This window comes from Leuciscus leuciscus, assembly GCF_965113295.1.
Source record: "Leuciscus leuciscus genome assembly, chromosome: 5".
In the NCBI taxonomy this organism is placed as follows: Eukaryota; Metazoa; Chordata; class Actinopteri; order Cypriniformes; family Leuciscidae; genus Leuciscus; species Leuciscus leuciscus.
In genome coordinates this window covers 19,642,227-19,670,226 of record NC_138729.1, presented here as the reverse complement: position 1 = coordinate 19,670,226, position 28,000 = coordinate 19,642,227, and the positions used below count along the sequence as shown (strand labels likewise).

The 28,000-nt window shown below is 35.9% G+C and overlaps 1 protein-coding gene and 1 long non-coding RNA gene across 3 annotated transcripts; both read right to left on the bottom strand.

Annotated features, from left to right (window-relative positions):
• Positions 1-252: 252 nt before the first annotated feature.
• Positions 253-27,373, bottom strand: serinc5 (serine incorporator 5). Of its 2 annotated transcripts, none has more exons than XM_082168685.1 (12): positions 26,978-27,373; positions 19,103-19,270; positions 15,826-16,004; positions 13,691-13,773; positions 12,898-12,991; positions 9,149-9,360; positions 6,690-6,782; positions 6,427-6,553; positions 4,241-4,310; positions 4,107-4,143; positions 3,763-3,904; positions 253-2,444 (listed from the first exon to the last, which is right to left on the bottom strand). In XM_082168685.1, exons 1-12 carry the CDS (start codon positions 27,002-27,004, stop codon positions 2,300-2,302), a joined length of 1,377 nt encoding a protein of 458 aa, XP_082024811.1. In that variant the 5' UTR covers positions 27,005-27,373; the 3' UTR covers positions 253-2,299. The 2 variants fall into 2 exon arrangements, with proteins under 2 accessions (XP_082024811.1, XP_082024810.1); XM_082168684.1 differs by having other exon boundaries at positions 3,763-3,907; positions 26,978-27,371.
• LOC309498153 lies at positions 20,570-26,970 on the bottom strand. The gene is made up of 2 exons (XR_014205862.1): positions 21,802-26,970; positions 20,570-21,745 (listed from the first exon to the last, which is right to left on the bottom strand). It is a non-coding gene; the product is annotated as an uncharacterized lncRNA (long non-coding RNA).
• Positions 27,374-28,000: the final 627 nt, after the last annotated feature.

The window sequence follows — 28,000 nt, the reverse complement described above, 5'->3', positions numbered from 1 at the left end:
TCTTTGGTCAGGCTCTGACCAGGGGTTTAGTTATCCTTTAAGTCTTCTGTAGTCACTGTGTGAGGAACTGACTGAAATTTAACATTGATTTAAGCTCAATGAAGGTAGTTTGAACATAACATTACACCTTCAATTGTATACACAAGTCATATTTTCATATAGTAGTGTTAGTTAGTTACTTTATCCACCACTAAATGACAAAATTCTGGTTTTCATGTATAAAACCATTAAATAAAGCGATAGACAACAGTATTTTATTAATTTGTATTTTTTATTGAAAGAACTGGAAATACCAATAAAAACACTAAAAAGAATATGGGTTTGATCCTGCAACAGTTAAACTCATTTGACCCTTCATAAAACGTGTTGAAATAATGAGAAAAAGTAAATAATAATAATACAAATCGAGGCATATAAATGAGGAAAAGAACTGTTTTAAACTTACTGTACATATTTTTTGGATTATAATGTTTTCATGCGAAATTAGTGAGAACAGCACAAAGCGCAAGATTTCTTTTGTTTGCAATACTATGAGTACACCTAGTGGTCATCTTTACAAAGGACTATTTACATAAAGCACACATTGCAATTAAATGTCACGTTTATGTTCAGCATATCTGTAAATAAAGGAAAGCATAATGTTTAATCCAGACAAACACGGTTAAACCAAATACCGAAAATTATTCACAGGTTACATAAAACAGTATGCTTATAGCTTGATGCAGTTGTAACATGTAGTGTTTAAGGCAATCATTTTCTCGATTTCACTCAAAACTTACAAAAACATCATCAGACAGATTTCTTTAGGGCATTTAAGAGAAGTTATTCAGAAAGTAACAAAGACTCAGACATCTTGAAGAGATTTTGGTTTGTCTGTTTGGTCAAAACATTAAGGGCAGCTACGACTGCTACACAGGAAATAACCATAAAATGTCAAATAATTCCAGTTCTAGATTGTATTTTCTTCATCAACGACAACGCCAACCATTTTTTTTCTACCAGGGAGCATCGGGAATGCTACAGTGCGTCTAATATGGGCAGCTCCTGTAACTATGTAAACCGAACACCACGATCAAGAAACACAAACATGCACTTATAGCAACAAAAACCTCTGAAAGATTAAATACAATAGCTGTACAGAGCTGTAACAATGCTTTATAAGTATAAAATATGGTATAAATGTGTTCTTTGACAAATGGCATGCTTGTTAGCCTAGTGCATGAGCTGAGATATAATATTACAGGACATCCATGGTCTAAAGCACCATTTAAATTGTAACAAAATTGGGAAAGTAAGTCAGAAAAACAATTTATAGTTTCAATGTTGCAATGGGCCACACATATAACAATCTGAATGACAGTTTAGGTTTTTTGGGGCATAATGTTGTGGCCTTGGTTTTCCCTGTTCATTTCAAATCATTGTACAAACCTTAACTGGGAATGGCAGTCACATGCTCTACTTAGAATGGTATGATTCACTGGAAATACCCTATGATAAATATGTAGCTCTCGTCACTACCTGAGATTGAAGATGAAACCGAAAGATAGGAAACTTTAGGAATGTTGCAGACTTATTTGGAATTATTGTTTTGGCGCGGTCTTAGAAGGAAGCTATGAGGGTGCTTTAATAAATACAGCAACAAGACCTCTCATATGAGTAAATCTATTTACATGCATGTACTGGAATAACCTTGCACTGTCATTTCTCAGCTGGTTTGTTCCCATGAGTGCAACCATCATGCAACTGATAGACGGTGTAGTCCCGTGGTCTTGGCAAGGCAGCAGTTTCCTACCTAATCATAATTTCTATTTAATAAATAGGTACATTTACTCAAATGAAAAGTCTTGGTACCTTAGTAAAACACCCTCGTAGTGAAATACAATAACTATAGAAAACACAACAAAACTTAAGAAATATTACATTAAAAAATGCAGACAAACTCTTGAATGAAAATCAGAGATGGTTTTTGGATTTGCATAGAATTCTTCAGCTACCAAAAGAAAAGCGTAACAAGCAAGACACTTACAGGTGATGTGTGAGCCTGAGCAATGCTTTGTTTTCATACCTTCATGTTATGAGGTAAACAACAGCCCTACATCAGTATGGGAGCAACCATAACATGATTTCTGTAACAAATCTCCATGGAAATGCATTTAAAAAGCAGCCGTTGAGCCTTTACTATAGTAAAACTAAGAAAACAAATAAAAAAGACAAAACTCACTCTCTCTCTCACACACACACAAACAACACAGTAGTTGTAAATGGACAGTGGTGATACTGGATCATGTGTGAAGGGTTTCTAGGCTTGGAATCTCTTTGGGAAGAGCATTGGAACCACCAGGGTCCACATGTACAGAAATAAACAGACCCAACAAGATGCCATCTTGATCCAGAACACTGACCAGCTCCCCTCCAGCAGCCTCTCGATCTTTGCGTTGTCATAACTGCAAAGAGAGAAGATCATATTAATATTAATAATACACAGTGACCTCTGGCATTCTGGTGTTCCTTATAACTGCATACTGGGCTTCAATTAGGTCACAAGAATTTGATGGTAAAATTGGAGTACAAACTTACAACTCAAATAAATACAATTATCTGACTACATTAATTTAAAAAAAAAATGCAGTTATTTTGTAAAAATACAAAATGACATTAAAGTAAAATGTCAAAAAAATAAATAAATTATTAGTACAATTTCAAACTTTAATTCAAACTTATTCAAGTTTGGATTCAGACACTGAATCCCAAACTTCTGAATGCCAGTGTGTGTGTGTATATATATATTTATATATATGTGTGTGTGGATTGGTACGATTTTTAATGTTTTCAAAATAAGTCTCTTCTGCTCACCAAGGATGCATTAATTTAATTAAAAATAGAGGAAAAAACAGCGATATTGTGAAATATTATTACAATTTAAAATAACTGTTTTCTGTTTGAATATATTTTAAAATATGGTTTATTCCTGTGATGGCAAAGCTGCATTTTCAGCATCATTACTCCAGTCTTTTCTACCAGGAAAGTTCAAAAGAACAGCATTTATCTGAAATAGAAAGCTTTTAGAACATTCTACACTACCATTCAAAAGTTTGGGGTCAGTAAGAATTTTATTTTTATTTTTTTGGAAAGACAATTAAAGAAATTATTACTTTTATTCAGCAAGGATGCATTAAATTGATCAAAAGTGACAGTAAAGACATTTATAACGTTAAAAAAGATTTTATTTAAAATAAATCCTGTTGTTTTGAACTTTCTATCCATTCAAAGAATCCTGAAAAAAAAAGTGCACAACTGGTTTCAACATTGATAATAATAATAAATATTTCTTGAGCAGCAAATCAGCATATTATAATGATTTCTAAAGGATCATATGACACTGAAGACTGGAGAAATGATGCTAAAAAAAAATCTACTTTGCATCACAAGAATAAATTACACTTTAAAATAATTATAATCAAATAAAAAAAACAGTTATTTTAAATTGTAATATTACTGTTTGTTTTGTATTTTTAATCAAATAAATGCAACCTTGGTAAGCATAAGAGACTTCTTTTAAAAACGTACCGATACCAAACTTTTGAACGGCAGCGTATGTAGACAATATTTGAACCCAATGAACATAATTCACTTTCTAATTATTCACCCTTTCTTTGAGGAATAGAAACCTTCCTTACTAAAAAAAACTCAAAATAGGGAAAATGAGAGATAGAGATACAAGATAAAAAAAAAGAGACAAAAAAAATATTTGTATATACTTACTGAAACCAGTTGGTTACAGTCATCATGACGTAGAGGGAGCCGAGAAAGAAAACAAAATGGAAGTACCAGTAGCTGTAGATTGTACCATCTTTCTCATCATACTTCACACTCTGCCCTCCTGCGGTCTTCTCATCATCATAATCTTCTGGAAAATATGTATATATATCTATATAAAATACCTGTTTCAAGAAAACTGTAGTAATTCTTCTTCACCACCTAGAGGCTCCATCTACCCTTTTTTACTGTGTAAACCATCCAAATTAAAATTGAAAATGGGTTATTCCTAAATCTTCAAGTGATCTTGTAAATACTAAAAGAGATGTAAGTTGAAATAAGCATCTTGCCTGTATCATCAACACAGCAGAAGCAGCAGCGGGCTCTCTGAAAAAAAGAAAAGAGATGGAATGATTGATGATTTAGTTTGATGTAATGTTGTATGAAACACAGCAGAGAGAAACAAAAGTGAGCAAACGTTCACCTCATTTTCAGGCATATCGTTCCTGTACACTTGCAAGGCTGCTGAACTCCTCTTGGTGGTGGAGATCAAACTGGAGGGAAAAAGTATTTTTATGTCAACTCAAATGGCATCAGACACATGGGGGCAGTGTTCTTTTTAAACCGTCAAATGTAAAAGCAGAACATTCCCAAGACTACAACTCAAGACAGAACCAGACGAAAAAATACGTCAATTTTTCTGCTTCAAAGCTTTGTTTGCCTCACGAAAACTAGAAATATGGCAAAAGCATTTCGACTGGAGACACCACAATGAATCACTGGGCTGATAACTAACACATATCGCTGTGAATCACATATGTGTGTAAATATGGCTTTTGGTGGAGAGGAGCGGCTCTAAAGAGAGAGTTTCAGCAGACATGTCTGCAGTTAATGAGAAACACATGTGCGTTCACGTCTTGACAGTCTGAGAGCTTCTAATCTTCACTCCCTTCCTACCAGACTACCTGCTTTTAAATCTAAATGAACATCTTGTCATAGCCAGATAATTACGTGTTTCTATTCCTCCTGGGTTAGTTTTTGGGATCACCCATTTAAATGACATGTTATGGGGATTTGCATACAGACTAAAAACATCTGAGCATATTTAAAGGGACAGTTACATACATGCAACACACTGTCGTCTATGCATTTTTACGTCTTTCCAAATTGTATTATATTTTTTCTTCAGTGGAACACAAGGTTTGGTTTGATTATGAAATAAAACTTTTGGAGATTTTTATTTTTTTTATTACACTCAAGGGGGAAGATTCCTAGGAAATTACTTCAAGTCTGTTTTTCACACAAAAACTACTTTTGGAATTGAAGGGTGTGGATTTTGGAATAAACTGCTGCTTCAATGTATATGTAATAAGTGATTATAATCAAGGTATTCATCAATATTTTTCCTCTAAATGTCACATGAGTTGAATGACTTCTCTAGGCTTGTGAGATTTTACTTTGTTATGGAAGTCACCAGTGTGATTACCTAAATGTTCTTTTCATGTATTCTCTAATGTATGTATTTGATCTGAATGCAGTAACAGTGCTTGCTCATTTAGCCCGGCTTCCAGAAATGAAATATGGAAAGATGTTTTGTTTTGTTAAGAAAGGTCTTCAACATGTGTCAATACACACATCTGTTTTTCTAGGGTACCCTGACACAGGGGTCACAGGGGTCATTGAAGTCTATAGTTTAAGGGAACCTTTCTCAGTTAAAACCTTACTTTCCAGTTAGACTAAAGTGTAGCTCTCCTTGAGAGAAAGAACGCATAATCTTGATGTTTTGAGACGACTCTCCTGTTTATAGTTAGTGGCCAAATCCAACCTTGGAAAAGCTGTGTGTCGGTGTGTGTGTTAGTCTTCTTGGTTACATGTTAAGGAATCACTGGCATTATTGGAGATTGACTGAATTGTTGTTCGGGACAGGCTGGCGCCCAGCAACCCAAATCTGAGAACTGGAAGGTCACAGCGTGCCTAACTTCATGGTCCGAGTGTCAGCTGCATAATCAGATGGAGATATGCTTCAGCCTATCTGTATATGTGTGGAAAATTACTATGTTTATCTATTTCTTAGCCAATGAGAATCATTCAACCTGAAGCAAGGACGTAGCTTAGACCTTGGTGAGGGGTATAACAGCTGTGATCTTTGTAACTGTAAGCGGGGCGGCCTACGAACGTGTGAGTCTTGAAGCTGACTTCTGCTGACGAAACTGCAAACTATCTTCAGTAAATCTTTTATTTAATTTATTATAATTCTGACTCCGAGTCTTCATTCATCATATCTGGTTCTGGGTCTTTGAACTGTAAAACCCCTTACAGAATAGTGTATGAGTCATGTGCACTATAATATCTTTTATTATACTTTTATGGTGTTTTGTTTTAGAATGCAGTTTAGATTAGGGCCATCACAATATCAGATTTTCAGAACTTAGAAGAAAAGGTTATATAGAACCTTAAAGGAAGGGTTCTGTTAGGCGCTTCATTTATATAGAACATTTTAGGATTTTAGGATCAGATGTATATTATTAAAACGGTATCAATATTTATTTTATTTATTTTAAATAACAGTTATCACCAATACCAGTATAGATCTCTATTTTTGTTTCACATTTTTTTGTGAATTATTCCTTTAAGGTGAGGCTGAGAAAACAAAATAGTCATTGCTCATACCAAGAGTACAGTATACAGCCGAACAGTATGACCGTTCCGATGCCCGTCACTATGTTGGTGTCGTTCTTCAGTCCCGATTTAAAGGGAAGAACGCAGACGGTGACATTGTTTCCGTCTTCCTCCACCGCTGAAAGAGAAAGATTTTAATAAGATGCATTACTGCAGCCTCTGTGTACTGTCCACACCACAGACCACTGAGAGACACACCCAGGACAGAGTGAGAGATTGTGTTTGAGTGTGAAAGCGAGAGTATTTTTACTCACTTTCGATGGGTTTGCTGGCGAGCGCTGAGAAGGTGAGGTACATGACGTAGACGGTGATGATCGCGGGCTGCAACAGACCTGAGGTGGGCTGGACTGTGTGGAGAACCGAGCAAAACATCAGATTTATTGGTAAATAGCAGCACATACAGATTTGTACTGTCAGTTTGAGTGTTTATTCTTATTCACACATCGTGGTTTTGGTGTTGGTAAGATTTTGTAATGTGTTTGAAAGAAGATTATGTTCACCAAGGCTGCATTTATTTGATCAAAAATACAGTAAAAACAGAATTTCATTTTTAATTTAGACAAAGTATGATATCCTTTTTTAATAATGGCCATTTATTGGTTATTGGCCATAACCTAAAATAAGTTAATAAATATAAGCTTGTCAGTTTCAGCCAGAATTTCTCTACTTAGGATGGTATTTACATTTGTTACCAAAGATATTCATTTAGACTTTGCTCAGAGTGTAAAAACAAACAGCAAATGCTTTTACAATAATACAATCACAAGTTTAGCAGGCAACACCATGAATAAATGTTTAGATGTATGGTTACAAATGTATAACCATTACACTTAAGCATCACATGTAAGAATAGCTTACCAACCCTGTTTGAGCATGTAATGCAGGGCTATTCAATTAGCTTCATTCGAGGGCCGGATTATCAAATCGAAAAGTTGAGGTGGGCCGGTGGGTTGGTTTGGGGGTTTAGCTTATTTATTGAAACATAACAGTTTCAATAAATAAGTTAAAGTAACCCTAAAAAAGTATGGTATTTACTTGGAAATGTGTACCCAACAGTATGCAGATATATAAAACCATAATAAATAAAAACTTGATAATTTACAGCTGTGTACAACTATTTTCCTTGGAACAAATAAATTCATTATACAAACTCGTAGCTGTTGGTGAGAAATAATAATTATTTTATTTAGAATTGTAATGCTTAAATGAAAACATTCTGACAGTGACACTTGATAACCACAGGCTACTCACTCCTAGCCTGACTACGTCAGACTTCCTACTTCCGCTAATTTCATTTCGCTCTTGTAGTCAGTCTGAGATAGCAGCCTATCTTTCAGTTTTCCACCGGCCTGAAAACAGCCGGGCCAATCAACGAACAGAGGGCGGGCTGAGAGCCGTGACGTAGACGCTGATTGTACCGTGGATGCGTAGATTTACTTCACATAATCTGCAAAAGTCATTCACAGCCATGTTCACTCCGGTATTTCGCTCGATGGTTTAGTTTTTGCATCATACATGTGTTTACAGTGGAAGTTAGATGCGGCTGAGCATGCGCATAACACACGCCATAACCAAACGTTATGTGATTGGCTTACGGGTAACCAATGATTTTAAACTTCAGACAAGCGCCCCCCCGCGAGAGAGAAAACACTTCTCTATTATGCTATGCCAGACTCTGTATACGAAGCAAAGTGAAGTAGCAGAGTCTGGTATTACCAGGCTAACTCACTCCCACTGTATAAAAAAATGCCTAAACACAAGTTAAAAACTATATGTACCTTTACAAAGAAACTGACATAATTTCATAACAAACATTAATTATATATTCCTCTACCCACCTAATAATAAATCATAAAGTGATTTATGGTTTGTAACAGAGAGGTTTCTGTCGAACTAAAACGCTTCCCACTGGTTGTTGCAACGCTGTTTAATACTAGTGTCCGGGACCGGGAGTAAACGCAACTCTGTGCTGGGCCGTGTTAAAACAACTAGTGAAACAACTGAAAACAGCGCTATTTGTTGTTACTGTCCTGACCGAGAAACCACTTCAGATGATTCAGTGATGGAGCGGTCCGAATGAATCCGAATAGTTTTAGACCATTATGCAAGCGCGTTTAGAAAGAATCGAACCAAAAGAATGATTCATTCACGAATGATTGGTAAAAGAGGAAGAGGGAGGTTGGTGCCGTCGGGCCGGATAGAGATGATTGGTGGGCCGCATTTGGCCCGCGGGCCGCCAATTGAATAGCCCTGATGTAATGTCTTAACATGGAGCTAAGCTCTGCAACAGTTCTCCACAGTCTGTGGTAACTGATAAAATGTCACAAATGCAATAAAAAATACCAACCTTAAACAACATTTTACTTAAAGCAAGATAACCATATTCATCCGCAGTCACGCAGAGCCGAAGCACAACCAAAACAAAGTTATTCCGCAAAATGCATGCAGTTTTGTTTTTTAACTGCGAGAGGGCCAAAAGTTACAAAGTGTATCTTTAAATTACTTGCTTACTCAGTTTCACCTTCTTTAACGTTGGTCTGTTTAGTGAGAATCCATGATAACTGATTGTATAAAACTCTCCGGCTTGCACACACATGGGAAAAGCTCCAGCTTCAGGCACTATGAATAAACTTGTTTGCCTGACATCAAACAAACATCTGCTTTTTAGTACAAAAAGTAGGTCACTGAAGCCCAAGCATCTTGGTAAACTCACAGGTCTGAATGCAGGGTGAGATGGCCAGCAGGGACACGATGAAGCACAGGCCACAGTTGACTCCCAGGAAGAGCTTGTTGAGGAAGCAGGCCTCTGGGTGCGTGTAGAACCTGATCATGAACACCATGGCTCCCACTGCCATGGAGAACAGCACCAGTGTGACAAAAGCCAGTGCTGCATACCACATTTTATTATATTTGGCTCCTGAGCTCCTGTGGAGGGACACATTAGAGACGGTTCAAAGGAATGCTCATGGGTTCAAAACAACTTCAGCTTTTGTGGCATGATGAAAACAATTGTGTCCCTCTGTCTATAAAAAAAATTGCAGTCAGACTTTTTGGTAACACTTTATTTTACAGTGCCCTTATTACACGTTACATGTAGTTACTATAGTAATAACTATAAATTGTGCATAATTACATGCAACTACCCATAAATATAATCCTAACCCAACTCTACATGTAGTTAATTATTATTACTCTGTACTTAAGTGTATAATTACACTGTAACACTGACACCTTAAAATAAAGGGTTACACTTTATTTGAAGGTGTCGTTGTTACAATGTAATTAGACATTTAAGTACTGAGTAATATTAAGTAACTACATGTACTTACTATAGGGATAGGGTAGGATTAGGTTTTGGTTGAGGGTTAGTTGCATATAATTATTCATAATTTATAGTTATTACTATAGTAACTACATGTAACATATGTAACAATGACATGGTAAAATAAAGTGTAACCCACTTTTTAAGGTGTCCCTGTTACAGTGTAATTATATATTTAAGTACTAAGTAATACTAATTAACAACATTTACTTACTATAAGGTTTGGGTTAAGAATAGGTTTGGTTTAGGGTTAGTTGCATGTAATAATTATGCATAATGTACTATTACTACAATAAGTACGTTTAACATATGAAACAAGCCAAGGACACTGTAAAATAAAGTGTTACCAAAATTGCAATTACGAAAAAAGTACTTAAAATGGAGGTATAAGGAGGTAATAAACATTAAAATAAACCACATTATAAATCTTAAAAGTCTCTAAACATGTTAACATTAGACAAGTGTGTTAGAATTGCATAATGTCTGTTATATGAAGTCTTTCAACTTCATTATCATGATAATGTACATAATGGGCCAGATTTACAGCGCAATTCCAAAATAGCGACCAACGTTAATTCCTTTCATAAGACAAAAGCTCTTCACTGTAGACATTCCTTCAGATCTAGATCTCAAATCCAGGTAGGGGTAGGCATTACTCCAGTCTTCAGTATTACATGACATTTTAATTTGATTTGATGACTTTTATACATTGTACTTAATGTCTTTACTGTCAATTTTGATACATTTATTATATCCTTGCTGAATAAAAGTATTAATTACTAAAATCTTACTGTATATTGCTACTAAATATCTTCAACAAAGAGAATTTTTCCACTTAACCAGGTGGTTTGTGGGTGTGCCATCTGAGGCTGAGTCTAAGGTGGACCAGTGAGCAACTAGAGATCCTGATGTTCTTCTCACTAATGGCCTGTAACTGTTGTGTTCCTTCAGCTGTTAAACCAAGATTGCCCCAAGAGACTTTAACTGAAATTCATCAACTGTAAGTCACTTTGGATAAAGAGACACTGTTAAATGACAAGTTATTCTCAGCGGTAGAATGCTTTTATCATAAATGTACCATATCCGTGCATGATAACTATGATTGAGTGAGCAGTGAAGATACGTGAAGGCGTGGGGTGAGGGAATGTTTCAGTAATTCACATAAGAAGTGTTGACAGCAGTGACTTCCATCTGCTGGGCAGCCCTCCAGCGTCTGCTTCATTTCAACATCTCCATGAGGAAATACTGGATCTGTCTCTTCTTATATATAAGTATATATATGTTCTTATATATATATATATATATATATATATATATATATACACACACACACATATACAATTATATTACATAATTTCTACAGACTAAATGACCGTTTTTCTGAATTTTCACAACCTAAAATTAAAATAATGGTGATAAAATATTATTTTATTACAAAAAGTATACACTACTGTTTGGGGTCAGTAAGATTTTTGTAAATAAATGAAAGAAATATGAAAATGATGAAAAGTGACAGTAAAGACATTTATTATATTGCATATTTCATAAAAATACAGTTCTTTTAAATACTATATATTTAAAGATACTGTTCTTTTAAACGTTCTGTTCATTAAAGAATCCTGATAATGTGATAGACCCTATCTTTCATATTATTTTATATATGAATTCTATTTCTTATTTTGTATAACATAAGTGTGCATTAAAACTTTCCCCAATTTCTTCAACATTTCTACACACTGTATTTGTTTCTTCATATGAAGAAACAAATACAGTATGTAGAAATGTTGAACAAAATGGGGAAAGTTTTAATGCACACTTATGTTATACAAAATAGGAAATACAATTCATATATGAAATCATATGAAAGATAGGGTCAAAAGTTTTTTAATGTTTTTGAAATAAGTCTCTTAGGCTGCATTTATTTGATCAAAAATACAGAAAAAAACAGTTGGAAAAGACGAATATTGTGAAATATTATTACAATTTAAAATAATAGTTTTCTATTTTAATATACTTTAAAATATATTAAAAAAATGAAATCAGCCATTACTTCCAAATTACAGCCATGTCTTCAGTGTCACCTGATCCTTCAGAAATGTATATATAAATCAGACTAAATCTAACTTTAAAGACTTTTTTTGTTTTCAGAATTTTTTTAAAATAATATATATACAATATATATATATATATATATATATATATATATATATAAATTATAATTTTTTATCTACATCTGAATCATAAATGTCCCCAAAGGGTGGTTTTGTCAAATTAAAGTTACTTCTTGGGACATATTTGACGTATTACAAAATTCCCTGTGACAGTCTGGAGTGTTTCTGCCCTTTTGTGCTGAGGCTTCCATTTGTTGAGCAAAGAGGAAACTATGATGCACATTGAGCTCTACCATGGGTTTCCTGTCACAGACTGGAGAGCAGCCAAGAACCTACTTATTCTCTTTCTCCTCCCTATAATGTCAACAGCAAAACACAAGGCCATACTCTACCGCCACAACACACATTATTTATGAACACACCCAGAGAGCTCTGCTTTAAAAAAAAAAAAAACTTTTTAAAAAAACTTGACTGTCTCAAAGTTGAAATGTTTCATGTCTTGAAAACTCCCACTGAAACAAAACGCTCTGGTTCTTGGAATGAGAACTCTAAGCAACGCTTTAACTGTTACTGGTATGAAACCTGCTCTGCTTGTTGCTGAAACTGGAGGTTGTGGGAGTGAATCAGCACACCAAATGCCCAAACCATCCATGTGATTTGTACTTCACACTTTGTCCTCCACACTGCCAGTGACTAAAATAAGCAGCAAGTACAGTAAAACTTTCCCCAAATCTTTCAACCTGGTGTTAAAAGGTCCCCATTTGCTATAGCAGCATAATGTTAGGACCACCCTGGCTGGCAACTATGCAACCTATCTGACAGTGGAAATAACGCCATCAGATTACACTATAGTCTCCATTCCCAGACCTAATGATTTCCAGTTGCAGGGATTCAAATTACATACCAAAAGAAACAGTTGGATATGATGATGGAAAGTACTGGAGCCTAATAAGTTTTCCACTTGGTGAATGAAAAGAGCAAAAGAAAGGAAAAACAGACATTATTTGGACATTCTAAACGTCAGCTCACCAGTTTTGATTCCATCTGTGGGCAAACTGGACGAGAAGCATCAACTGGATGATGAGGAAGAGAAAACCTCCAGCGGCCCCCACATAACGCCAGACTGAGAGAGAGAAAGAGAGAGAGAGATGAGTCAAAGGTCTTTCCCTCTGGCTGATACTGTATAACAAAACAAACAATGCTTTCTGCTAAACGCCAGGTACTAAAAACACATCAGGAAGCACGAATCATTTAACGAGACACCAAACAGCGATAATCGTTTGGACTTGAGCTAATAAACAGTAAAAGCATACATGAAATTCACTTGCACACTGACCTTTGAGGTAACATGTTATGCAATCAAAAAAAAAAGTAACAAGCAATTTAAAGTAATAGTTTATAATATAATGCAATATTTTAAAGGGTTGTTTTTAAATGTACAGTAACAAATAAGGTACAAAGTAAATGTATGAAAATCATTCAGTGCCATGGTATTATTATCAGATACCAGATTATCATCTGATTACAATAATATGGTACTGTCTCAGTATGTTTATTAAAGGTATACATATACATATAGATATACATCCATTAAATAAAGTGTGCTAATTCAAGGATATCACTAAAATGATAACATCTGTTCTCTTAATATGATTTGCATAATAGGGTTTAAACTCAAGATGTTCTTGTGTCACATGCCTCTAAAATTCCTACAATAAAATGTCTCAATAAAATCTAACAAGCCTCTTTGGGTGCACAGAAACAATAGCAGCACACGTTATTAAAAACAAGAACGTGTATATGAAAACAGATCATACTAAACCTTCTAGAAACGTGTCTTGATTTGGGAGAAAGAATCCGCCAGCACAGCAGGCCAGCAAAGCCACAAACTTAAAGAACCAGAACCTACAAAGAAACAGGAGAAACTGTTACAGGCTTAAGACATAATATGCTGAATGAAGGGAAAATATTTATAAGGTTTGAAAACAATATTAAGTGTGATATTTAGAAAACATGTCTAAAAAATAAAATACTTGTATTAAAGCTTGAAATAATTAATGATCTAGAAAATTAATTCAAAATCTTTGTCCCACATATCCATCCATTCCTCCCAGTACAGGATTGGATGCAATTTCAAACATTCCCTTACATTTGAAGGGAGTAATTTCTAATGTATATAATACTTTAATGTCAATTAAAAATATTAATCTAGATAAAATCCGTGCAGAATGGACAAAAGATTTGGCAGTGGACAAATCAGAGGAAACCTGGAATAATGCATTAGCTAGAGTGAATGGAACAACCTCCTGTACTCGCTTGGGTTTAATCCAGTTCAAGGTCCTCCACAGACTTCATTACAGCAAGGTTAGGCTGTCTAAGATATACGCAAATGTGGCTGATACATGTGAGCGTTGTCGCTCTGCTAAAGCAGACCTTGCTCATATGTTTTGGACTTGTCCCAGACTGCTGGATTACTGGACAACTATATTTAAAATTTTGTCTGAGGCATATGTTAAGGATATCAGGCCTAGTTTTGAGATGGCTGTCTTTGGAGTACCTGAACAAGATGTGGTCATGTCCAAAAAGTGTCAAGATGCATGCGCTTTTGCATGTCTTTTGGCTCGTAGAAGAATATTGCTTGATTGGAAGTCAAGTAAACCACCCTTAGTTTCACTCTGGTTTAGTGATGTGATGTTGTTTTTGAAACTGGAGAGAATAAAATATTCTCTTAGAGGATCCACCAAACGTTTTTATTCTGTATGGACCCCAATAATTTCTTATTTTGAAAAGGATGTAACTTTTCCCCCAAACTAAAACAAATTTTTGATATCAAAAGGCCTGTGCACATTGGATCGGATGACGTAATCCGACACAGTTGGCTAACAATGTTGTCAATTATTTTCTCACTGTTTGTAACGCAAGAACTTCGATATTTGATTTTTATTTGTTTTATACATTGTTTATATTGTATTATTATTATTATTATTATTTTATTTTTTTCCTGTCCAGTGGGTGGGTTGTGGGAAAGGGGAAAAAAAATTGTAAAAACAAGGAGTATCGTTAAACTCTTTCTGTATGTGATACGTCATTTTGTTCTTCCTTCAATAAAATATATTTAAAAAATAAAATAAAATAAAAATGATCTAGAAAATAATATTAATAATCAAAAATAATTGGTACAAATTCAGCTTTACCATCACAGAAATAAATTACATTTTAAAATAGAAAACTGTTATTTTATCCGTAATAATATTTCACAATATTACTGTTACTGTATTTACTGTATTTTTGATCAAATAAATGCAGCCTTAGAGCAGCATAAGAGACCTCTTTAAAACAAAATGTTAATGTTTGACCAATAGTGTATATACACACTAAATGTATGTCTTGAAAATGATACTTTTCCTACAGTGTCTTTCTGGGATTTTGACTCTTTCCATCTAGTATAAGATTTCCTGTTTACCCTTGTTAGTATGTCATCACAGGGTGGTTTCAGGAAGATCTAAATGAGGTTTTTATTAAGGGATTTGTGCCTGTTTTTTCTAAAGGCTTGCATGAATGTGCAGTGCAGGATAGAGCTGGATAAAACACTGAGTTCAGCCATATACTTCCTCACCCTGCATTTGCATACAACACAAAGATCTGATTATTGCAACATGAAGTGCTCTCATGTGGGGCCAAACCATCCCATTCATAGGGGTAAAGCTCGTCTCCGAGCGCCATTTCCTCTGGACAAAGTTTTAGATTAATACCTCTATTCAGGGCTTTGGTTGTGGGGGAATAATGGAGCAATAGGAGTAGAGTACAGATGGAGGCAGAAGGCCAAACAATACACACGGTGGTCCCTATAGCTCCTGTGAACCTGGGCCGAGAGGGGCCACGGAGCAAAGCAGAGGAGGAACAAGCACTGTTTCCAGTGTAAATACCACTTCAAAAGTGTCTGGGTGGACCGCTTACCCGTTGTGAACAGCTGCCCGGCATCCTGTGCTGGTTCGCACATGAATGGTGAACACAGAGAAGAAGAAGAAAAAGCAAGCCATGCCGAAACAGACTTTATATACGGCCGAATAGCCCACTAGGGTACTGCAGTTCTCCCCCGCATTGAGCCGATGACACATTTCTGTGTAGAAAGGAATCTGAGAAAAGCACAAAACAATACAGGGATAAAATTACATTTTGAGCAACAGAATAGATGCAGTCGCCTCAGGGCAAGGCTCAAGTTAAACACAATCCGATCTGTGTACACACCCATACACGCTGGAAGTCGAAACATCAACTTATATACACACCCTAAATACTAAAAGAAATAACATTGTTTTCAATCAAAGACTGATTATGTTTTTAATACAAGTAAAAAGTCCTAGAATTTTTATTTTTAATAACAAGCCAAACAAATAAAAAATATTTCTGTTCAAATGGGGGGGGTTTTAAGGAAGGATGCATTAAATGGATCAAAAGTGATAGTAAAACATTTATAATGGTACAAAATATTTCTATTTCAAATAAATGCTGTTCTTCCAAACTTTCTATTCAAAGAATTCTGAAAACAATTATCAGTTTCAGCTTTACCATCACAAGAATAAATTACATTTTAAAATTACATATATGAAAAAAATTAACACACACATTATATTATAATATAAAAATTCACACTTTGAATTCACTTTAATTATATACAATATTAATGTTTTTATTTCTAATTAAATAAATGCAGCATTGGTGAGCATTAGAGACTTTCCAAACATTTAAAAATATAATATTATAGTATATAACACTATAGTATTACTATTGTACATGTCCAAAAACATGGAATTACCATGTTTTTTTATGTAAGTGTATTAACTTCTCAGAGACCAGCTAAGACGTCAGTCAGATTCAAACCAGTATTTATGGTTCTCTTTTGTGGTTTTGAAGAGAAAGCTGGCACAAACTACAGGCACTGGTCAATTCCTAAAATATATTTAGGTTCCCAACAGTCTCCAGTCTACTGACCTGTTATAATGCTGGATTGCACTGCTATTATTATAACATGGACCATCATATAATATAAGGTTGTTAAGGTGTTCCTCTGTCAGCAATGCACCATTGCCTATCCCATTTGCTCTGTCCGTGTGTTGTAACCACGAAAGACCACCAGGGGGGGATTTTATGTGCTCTTAAATTTGAAACTACTATTTGTGAAAAAGCTTCAACAGCTGTAAATCTTTTTGTGTCTTGGCACCTCAGTGGCCGTTCTTTTGTGCCTCACCGAGAGGCAGCGTTTTTTATAACTGCACTGGTCTTTTTTAGTGTCTGGGTTTTTATACTCATGGCATTTACTCAGTAAGCACTCATTGTGGTGCTCAGAACAAAAAGAGAGCTTGAGCTCATGTTACACACTCAGCCTTTAAGTGCATTTCAACAGCTTTCAGTTACCTTTTTTTGGATAGTTACAGAACAATCAAAATGCAGAAAGAGTTAAGATGTGTTTGTTAGATGTTATGATGGAGCATTGATACTCAGTCTTACATTCCTTTCATGCTTTGAAGCAGAAGAGTCATGTAGCTCTCCTTTGTGTTTGTTTGAATAACATGGGCCTGCCTGCAAATAAACCCTTGATCCCTCTATTGACCTTTTCTTTACTGAATTAATGAATGAATGCGCATAGTTGTCCCTACAAATGCTGTAAATGTCCCCTAAGGTTTTAAAAAGATCTATCCAGGTAGTAGAGGACATAATGTTCTTCTATTAGTAAGGTAAGCATTTATTTATCTAGCAAGAAAATCGAAATAGAAGAAATAGAAAACAGAAATAGACTTCAGAAACAGCTATGATGGTGTCCTAGTGGTTAGAAGTCCAACACAAAAGTCTGAAGTTTGAATCCATATTTACTTTGTGTTTTTTAATTTTTTATTTAATTGGCATCTTTGTAGAACAGCTGGTCAGTAATGACACTGCTCTAAGTTTAACAAACCACACTTATGCAAAACTTTACTTATTTTAAGACAGATATCAGTGAAAAAGATCATCTGAGTTCAGTCGGTGAGTCAGCTGTTGATTCAGTATTTGTTCTAATGAATTCAGACTGATCCAAACCAGTAAATCCACATTGGTAAGCCTTAATGATTTTTTTTTTTTTTTAAGGCTCATAAAAGCAGTGTTATTACCAATAAGTAAAACTAAAAAAATGTATTCTGTAACTGAAATAAAATTAGGGATGCTCATAATTAACTGGTTAACCGACCCTACGAATTTTGACCGATTAATACTATCAGTTAAACGGTTTAAAAAGTCATTTAAGTCATTTTTAAAGATATATTAGAATGTTTGCTGCAAGGTTAAAAATACACTACATAAATAAAATTGTGTTTTTGAGAGAAGAAAAAAGTCGGAATCCTTTGGAAATAATGTAAAATACCGTTAAATAAAGCAAAATATTTACAAACATTATAAGAACTATAAACATAGCTATAGGCTATTTTAGTTCCCCTCCACAACAAATCCTATAAATTTAACAGTATTCAGAACAGAACATGGATGAAAAACAAAAGTAGCTACAGTATATAAACCTCAAGCAAACACAAATTCATTTAAAGTGAAACAGAAACCGATGTTGGGCTCACGTAGCCTATACCTCCCTCATTCGGCACAAATCCAAATGTTTCCATATTCGTAATGTATTTTGATGTTAAACTATTATTTATTATATACAGTATATAAACATAACACAGCATAGAAGTAATTTGCTTTTGAATCTGACTCCACTCATGGTATATAAATGTTTCTACAACAAGACATGTTTTTGCCATTAAATTCAAACCACAAACTGATATAATTTCAGTAATAAAACTCATTGCATCGTTTGAGCAAGAAAATGACATGTCAAACCCACACAGACTCTACGGCCACAGACCTCCACTGAAAATACCACCGATTTTCAATGCCTGTCATTCACAAAGTTAGAAACATCCCTGGCCCTATTGTGTGCTCACTTTTTAATGTTTTGGTTTTTAAGTAACTTGACAATTCTTTTAGTTACCAACAAGAGCGCAGCACTCTCACCTCAGATTAACACATTTAAACCCATTTTACCCCCGAAACAGCCCACAAAATATGAATGAAGTACACCAAACCAGTAGGTTTATATGACTTGCCACCCACTGCTGCTGACCTGAGACCAGATTTAATGGTCTTTATATATGGGGGAACCTGATACTAAAAAATGCAAACTTAGAAGCTCTGAACAAAGACTCACATGTTCTCGCATTGCCGTCTCCACAGTGGGGGACATCATGATGACACAGGTCACCGTGACCAGCATGAAGAAGAGGGCGTACATGAAGCGTGTCGAGGTGGACTGTTTGATCTTGGGACAGCAGCCGCAGCACAGGGAGCAGGCGGCCGATCCACAGCAGCAGGCCAGCTGCAGAAGAACATCAGAAGAGTGAGCGGGACACATGCAGGTGCTTAATAATAACCCTTCACAAACCATTACAATGATTTACAAATAAACAATGGATTTTAAAGCACATTTGCACATTTAAAAGTATAAAAAAGGCAGTGTTACTGTAAACCAATGACAAAGACAAAACAATCTTTTTAAGATAAAGAACCAATGTACTGTAAAAAGCATTGGAAGGGATTCTGAACATCTTATTGGCCGGTATCCCCTTTAGCAGCACAAATGCCTCATTCCTATTGGCTGTAAGGAATAGTAGAGCTGGGCTGTTGTTACTATGAAGCAGCTTAAATCACATGACGCAAGATACAGACATAACACGAGGCTCTGAGATCAGAGTGAGGGGATGCAGTATCAACAAAAGTCCCTGGAAATCCCTTTATCTCTTCATCTACAGTTTGCAGACAAGATCATGCAAGCAGAGAAAGAGACGATAGAGATAATATGACATGCTTTTTGTGCTTATAGGATGTTATAAATACATAAAACGTATAAAAATAAAAAAAAAGGTCTTAAAAATATATATTTATAATATTACTAAAATAGCTTCAATCATTTGGTGCTTTTCACATCATTACCATCATTTCACAACTTGAACAAATTATTTATATTATAATGTTTAAAATAATAACTTAAATATAATTAGGGATGCATTTATATTATAATGTTTAAAATAATAATTTAAATATAATTAGGGATGCACCAATATGAAAAAATTGGCCGATACCGATAATTCTTTATATTTGAAAGCCGATAACCGATATATTTTCAGATAAATCTAAATCCATTTTTTTGGAGAGCCTGAGTACAAAAACACTAATCTCACCATTAAAAGTCATGAACCAACATGTTCTCATTATAATTTTATGTAGCCTATTTAAAAGACTTAAGGTTCACATGTTGCACTTAACTGTATTTTCCTTTTGGTAGTGATTTCAATCATACTTCAAGCAATTTAAAACCATCATGGCAACCAGTGCGCATCTGAAGTGTCTCAGCTAAAGTAAATAATCCATTATTTATCAGCTTTAATATATCAACCACATTTTCTTATCGGGCTGATAATGATAATATAAAAAATAAACATATAGGCTATCAGCCGATGTGCATCCCTAAATACAGTATAATATAATGTAAATGTGTAATATAGGTATTTTTATTTTTATTCCGTTGCCATTCTCCTATGGTTATTTTAATAATAATTATAATATTATGTGATGTAACATATTTTATAAAGTACAAAATCATCTACCCAGAAGGGAGTTTGAATTCAAATATTTTATTGCATGATTTGTCAATATTAAAGAAATCATTCATATTTTATTTGGTGTTATCCAAAAACACACACTAATTTATATACTTTTTGGGAATAGGATCTTTTTTTCAACAACCTAAAAGTTAAGAAATCAAGACAGTAATGCTGATATTCCTCTAGAAAGCACTAGAAGCCTAAAGGTTCATGAATTTGACAGTAAACGGCACATCAAAGGCAGGCACACTATCTCCAAAAATCAGGAGGACACATCCCCCTCTCCAGACAGTAGGTGGTCAGCACGTACGACCCCGACCAATGACAGACCCATTTCTCCACAGAACCGCGGAGTCCCACTCATTGGTCAACACCAGTCGAGTAGTGGGACAGCACTCTACATCCTCTCGCAAACAAACCATCCCCCACATCTCCTGCCCTGGAGACAGTTCTCAACCCCCTACAAAGAGCCCTTCTCTTACCCTCTCCCGCAACCAGCAGGGGTCTGGGTGAAAGGTGACAGACTACTGGTAAGGACAATAACCTATGGACATTGTTTTCCTAACAATTCGAGCTGGGAATTTCTCAAGCTCCACAGAAGTGTGTGGAGGACCTTCATGAAACTGCATCCAAAAGTTGGAAGAACGTTGTGTTGTAGCAAACAGATTCTAGGTTTGTTTGTAGTCCCACTATGTTTACACCCTGCAGAAAAGCTGACCATAAAATAAAGATCTAGGCTAAAGCTATTAGAGAACTGCTGGCTGCTAAAAACAGTTACTTTTACTTCCTTTAATGAAATAAAAAAATAGTAAGGCAGTCAAACATGTGCAATGAGTTTGGATTCTATAAAGACACTAGTATGATTTTTGGGAAAAAAGCTAACTCAAGCACTGGCTAGATTAGGGCCCTATAATTTCCACGGTGTGGAAAACATGGATCAAATTGCAGAAAAATGGAATCATCATAGAATTTCCTATTTTGAAAAAAAAATTAACATCTAAGGGTGTGTTCACACTTGTAGTTCAGTTGGCTTGGTTTGTTTTGGTCTGGACCAAAAAAAGAAATAAAAAAAGAAAACAATTATATTTAGTTCTGGTCCGCTTAGCGTTCAGATTGGCATTATAATCATCAAACCTAAAGGCATAGGGATACATTCACAACCTGATTGGTCAGCTTGTATGATGTGTTGCCTATTTTGAGACGGAACTTAACATTACTGAACATCCAAAACTGCTGTGTGCTGGGCTAAATGTGCTCGTTGTATGCGAGTGGCCTGAGAACTCGCGAAGAGCTTATAAAATGTGTAAAGGAGTCAAAACAGCGGCAGGAATGCCTCCGTCACACACACAAATGAAGATCTGCTGCGAAGAGACGCGGTTCTGATGCCTGTACCGAACTGTGATGGGCAACATTCACGACTATGACGAGAAAAAACAGATGCATGAGCATTCTGTCCTTTTTATGGTTGCGTCTTTTTGTTTTTGTTTCGTTTACATGTTGCATTCATATTTCATTAATCTTTTTAGCGGTCTCGGACCGCTTGTTTGGTGTGCACCAGGGTTCGGATGGCAGCCTTCACACTTATTCAAATTAACTGCACTAACAGAGCAATACCACCAGGGTTCGTTTTAATCGAATCAAACATGCCAAGTGTGAACACATCCCATAAGTCCCCCATAATTTGTTTAAATATGCTGATTCTTTGCTGTAGTTTCAATAATTGTCAAATAAAATGATGAGCACAGAACCATTTCCCCGTTTGGAAAAAATCTAATTGATTAGAATTTTTTTTATTCTGTTTTCTGTTCCCGCCATTGACGGAATTTTCCGCCATTCCAGCAATCCATGTTTTCAGTTATACAGTAGGGAGCGCTGTTATGCATCTTCTGAAAGAGTACAGAATCTCCAGATCAAAACACAGGCGGAAAAAAAAAGCAGATGTAATTACCAATTACCTAATGTAATTTAGATTTTTTTTTATCAAACATTGTTAACTTTTTATAGGAAACAAAATTGTGTCAAATTTTTTTTGGCTTAAAGTATTACAATAGTATTGTGAATTGTATCGAACCTTGATTGAGTGTATAATTATTACACCCTTACTTGTCAGCCAAACAAATAATCGGACACAGTTTAAAGTGATCCTTGGTGCAAGAACATTAAGACACATTATTTCACTGAGCTCAAGTACCATCATGTCGAAACTCAGCGGACAATTAATCTATAGTCTCCATGTCATGAATAGCTGCTTTGTGGGTCTGTTAGCCAGGCAATTGTACAGCTGAGGCAAAAATGTATTACTTCACTGTTTGAAGTGTACACAAAAAAGTGCTCTTTTTCCCCGTGTGAAGAGTGCCCATAGTAACACTGAAGAGTCAAACCTTCCCAACTAGAATCACATGGCACAACGTTGATGGATGGATGCCGATTGCTTGACAGCTTTTTCAATTGCAAATACAGAGTAACCCAAAGGCTCATGGGACAAGAGTAAACACCCTCTAAGATGGTAATGGAGGGAGAGCGATAGAGATGCATAAAGGCAGTGTGGAAGGGTGGGAATGTCTCACTGCTACCCAAAAAGTAAATACAGTCCTGCCACAAATGGCACCTTTCAGTTCACTAGAAGAAGAAAAAAAAATCACTACAGCTGAGATTTGAGGAACGTGTGAAAATCCACATAAATTGTTCCTATAGTATAATGCACATTTTGTTTTGGCCTATTATGGTGATGGTTCATGTGATTGGTGTTATTTCATGGCTTTTCATCAGTAAAAACCAAGTAGCACATTGGAGACGCTACACAGTCATTGGAGTTCTCATGAGGGAGTTCAGACAAATCAGATCTTAAAAAGTTCTCATGTGGGAGTTCAGACAAATCAGATCTTATGTCAAGTTATGTCAAGGCCTGATCAAGAACAGTGTGCCACTCAATTAATTACTAACAGAAAACGAGATAATGACCCTTCCAGTGCAAAGCTGCACAAGTACTGTCTTAAGCCATGAATGTTTACACAGCACAATATTACTGGGCAATAAAATCAGCTTTTTTATGCAGAATGCATCATTACGACTGATTCATGGGACAGTCATCCATGACTCAAACCCACACATCTGAAGGAGAAATCAGTTAGATTTGCACAACATTTCCCAGCAGGACAAGACAAAAAGACAAATTCGAAAGACAAAAACCTTTTCAAACGCTTGAACACAACAAAATGCCACAAAACATCATGATATTCTGCTTTACATCTTGACATCAGATTTCTTCAAACTGTTGCTAGATGTCTCAAAGATTCTTCACCCAAAAATGAAAATTCTCTTATGCCCTCCCAGATTTACAAGACTGAACAACACAAACCAATATTTTTAGAAAAATAATCCATCTCTGTCCACTTTCAACCACTTCAAGAGATAATCGAAAACACATTCGACCGGATTGCTTTCACAGTGTAAACGCTCATGTGGTGAAATACGTTCGAACTTCGAATCTCCACAAAAGACCGCTTTCTCTCCGCCTGACCTACTGCGTAAACATTATGGGAAGCGTGCTAGCCGGACGGGATTTAACTGTCGGACTGTCAGCTGAAGACCCAAGTTTGGTTTGAATATGAAAAACGTACCAAGCACAATGTTCTCTCACCATTCCTGATTTCTGACACACATTTCGGCGTGGTCTTGCGGCTGTCAGAGCAGAAACGTAAGCTGCTGCTCTCCGTATGTTTTTCTGTTTTCTGCGGTCGTGTTCATATGTAAATTGTACAAGCTTATTTTGTCTCCTTTGTCTAAGTCTCCTTTGTCTAAGCTTAATTAGACAAAGCTTAAGCTTATTTTGTCCATAATCGAAAGGTCTAAAAAAGCCCAAACATTTACCCACCCATAGGACCTCCCCTCAATGAAATCAGGACAGTGGTTGAAAGTGGACAAAAGCAACGGATTAAAACTCCAGGTACAAACAGGAATGTGTCTCCTTTGTCTACTTGTGATCTGAAAGACCAAAACACATCTTAATACCAAGTGTGAACAGGGCCTGTGTGAGTCCATATAATGCAGGTGAATTAGTAACATAAAAGGTGACGCTTCAAAAACCAAACAAAGCGATCACAACGGTAATCCATACGACTCCAGTGGATGAATCAACATCTTTGAGGTGATAGGCGTGTTAGAAAAATACTAATATTATACTTATAAAATAAAAATATATACTAATATATACTTATAAAATATTAGAAAAATACTAATATGAATACAAGTTTAAAATATTTGTATTTTTCTCACACATAGGCTATATCGTTTCACTTCAGAAGATGTTAATTAATCTAACGGGGTCGTATGGATTACAGACAGTCATAATCACTGTGTGGTTTTATCATAATGTTATTGTACGTTGGTGTGGACGCAAATAGTTATCCGTATCTTTAGAGTTTTTGCACTTAATGCGAACAGGTCTATCATGTTAAAGGGGGAAAACAAGAGCTTGACTATACGTTAAAGCCACCAACAAAAGAAGTGTAAAAGAGTTTTGAAAAGGTACCATGAAACTGACAAGTAAATAGTGTACAGTGGAAGTACAAGTTGACCAAAAACCCACAACACAATGAAATGAACAGAAATGAAACAATGCTCTCCTGATCTTATGAGAATTACTGTATTAACAGGTCACCCAAAAATTTGCTTTTTGTCTTAAGTTAGGCCTACTCATTCTAATGTTGTTCCAAATATGTATGACTGGCTTTCTTTTTTGTTTATTACTGTGAAAAAGTCAGTAGGCCCCAATTATGTTTTGGACCCCATTCACTTTCATTGTAAAACAGTAGGAAAAAAAACACTCTTCAAAATAGATTTTTATGTGTTCCGAACAAAGTCAGTCATACATGTTTGGTACAACATGAGGATGAGTAAATAATGACATCATTGCGTGAACTATCGCTTTAAGTTATGGACAACACAGCTAAATGATACTGTCCAACCTGTGTGTGTTATGCCACTTTAATTGCTTTGATATAATGACAGTATCATGATTTCAACCATATAACTGAAGGCGCATTGAATTTGGTGTTGTCTTGTGAGGTTGTTTAGCCTAATGCTCATTTGAATACGGAATCTACAAATGTTAATAAACGCTGCTGTTGTCGTTGCCATAAAGAGGGAATACATTAGTGTCAAAGTTGAATCAACAGTTAAACTAAGCGGGTTATCTAATGATAGTAATTAGTTAACAAACACTGAGACTACGCGATGCCAATCCCCCCCGACTCCACACATTTGTGGGGCCACTGGCTCCTGACAAGCTTAGCACTAATGAGACAACACTATTGATGCTGAACACTGACTGCAAGCTCTCTCTTTTTACTGCTAATCTTATGCAAACAAGCAGCCACATGGATCCAACCAGGAAATGAAAAGACCACCCGCGGACGCCACCACGTACAAAGGGGCTACAAGACCCTCAGAGAAATTAGTACACTGAGAATGTGAAGTAGACAATTACATTATCAGTATCACTCATTTTCCATATCTAGATCTGAAGGGCTTCCTGGTGGAGTGTCCTCCAATACCATCTGTTTTATTTAGGTTAACTTGATCAAATTTCATTTAAATGTGGCTCGTTTGGAAACAAGGACAGACAGGGAGTCAGGGACATATTTGTTCTGACCAGAATGTTAAATGAGGACAAAAGGAGCATGAAACATGATCAATCATAGTGATGACATAATTTCCCGACCGTTAGAAAAAGTCATGATACAATTCTGGTTGGATAACACTGACACCACTGTTGATGGAAACATATCATCTTATAAAGTCAGAGAAAAACATCACCCTGCTGATAAAACTTAAACCAGCCTAAGATGGTTTGCTAGTTTTATGTGGGTTGTGCTGGTCTTTCAGCCAAGCCAAACTGGTGAAACTTAGCTGAAAAATGACACTAAACCATCTAAAACCAGGCAACAGACCAGTTCGACCAGGCTGGGAGACCATCAAAGCGTCTTAGGCTGGTTTAAGCATTTTCCCATCAACAGCATCTTCATAGTCGGGTTTGAAATAAATAAATAATTAGTTCTGTTAAATAAATACTGGACTAAAATAAGGAGTTTATGAAAATATGTTTTATATCTATGCAAAAATGATAAATTTGCTACCGAGAACCCATGGCTGTGTTAACTGATACAGTCTCACAGAACAAACAAGGATGACACTAAAAAGCTGCTTGTGTCGCCTATTTGAAACTGACATACTTATAAACAAATACAACAATCAAACATTTTAAAAGAACGGAACTTTTATTATTAAACTTTTCCTAAAGCATATGTGTCCATCAGCATCAAATGATATAGAAAATAATTTAAATAGGAGAAACCGAGTGTTCCGCGCGGTTCACGAGTCACGACGGTGATGTTTCTCCGTACAGTAAATGTATCACTCACCTGAGACACACAACACGCGGTACACATGCTGACAGCGAGGCAAATCCTCCTTTACACACCCTAATCCAGTTCAAATGTTTTGCTCGTGAGATACGCGACCGTTGTTCGTGTCTGCTGTGCTCTTGCGCTCCCGCGATCAGTCCTGCGCGCGCGCCGCTACTCACAATAGACTGTGTGGCGTGTGTGCGAGCATGAGCTGTCCGAGACTAACGTTAGTGCGTGGCTGCGTGCGGAAGTCTGCGAGATGATGACCGAGATTCATCCGAAATCACAGATGCGTGTTTGGTTACATTGGTGCTTTGTTGTTTAAACCAATTTAGTATTGATATTGCATCCAAATCAAATAATGTCCTCACTGTATATCACTTCCGCTATCGTCATAATGTGAGGTTTCGCATTTCCCTTGAACACAATGACAATGAAAAGCATGTATTTAAAGCCGCTATTGTAGTCCGACCGGACCACATTTTTCTAGGGAACAGGAACACGTTTAAACTATGTATCGTTGTTTTAGATTATTTCAAAAATGTGGGGTTGCTTGTATTGTTTACATGTTGTATACCGGTTGATGGGTGGGAGTTTACGAAAATTAACCATGGTTTCACTACAAATAACCCCCCCCCCCCCAAAAAACATGGTTACATAGTTAAAACATGGTAACCACAAATTAACCATGGTTTTGCTACACTAACCACAGTTTAACCATTGTAGTAAAACTGTAGTATAACTGTGATTATACAAATAATCAATCTGCCAAAAAAACATGGTTATAGGCTACTGCACTTTTACCACAATAAAACCCATGGTTAATTTTCGTAAGGGTTTGGATTTGCTCATACAATCGTTTTCCAGTTGGCTGGCAGTGACAGCAAAACAATGCCTCTCTCTAACTGTGTTTGACACCGTGTGTAAAGTATGCAAGTTGCAGACAACATCTGTTTTCAACAGTAAGTGGGTTCTATAAACTACATGTAGGTTGATACATATATTATATTTATTTAATTTACGTAATACTAATGGGTT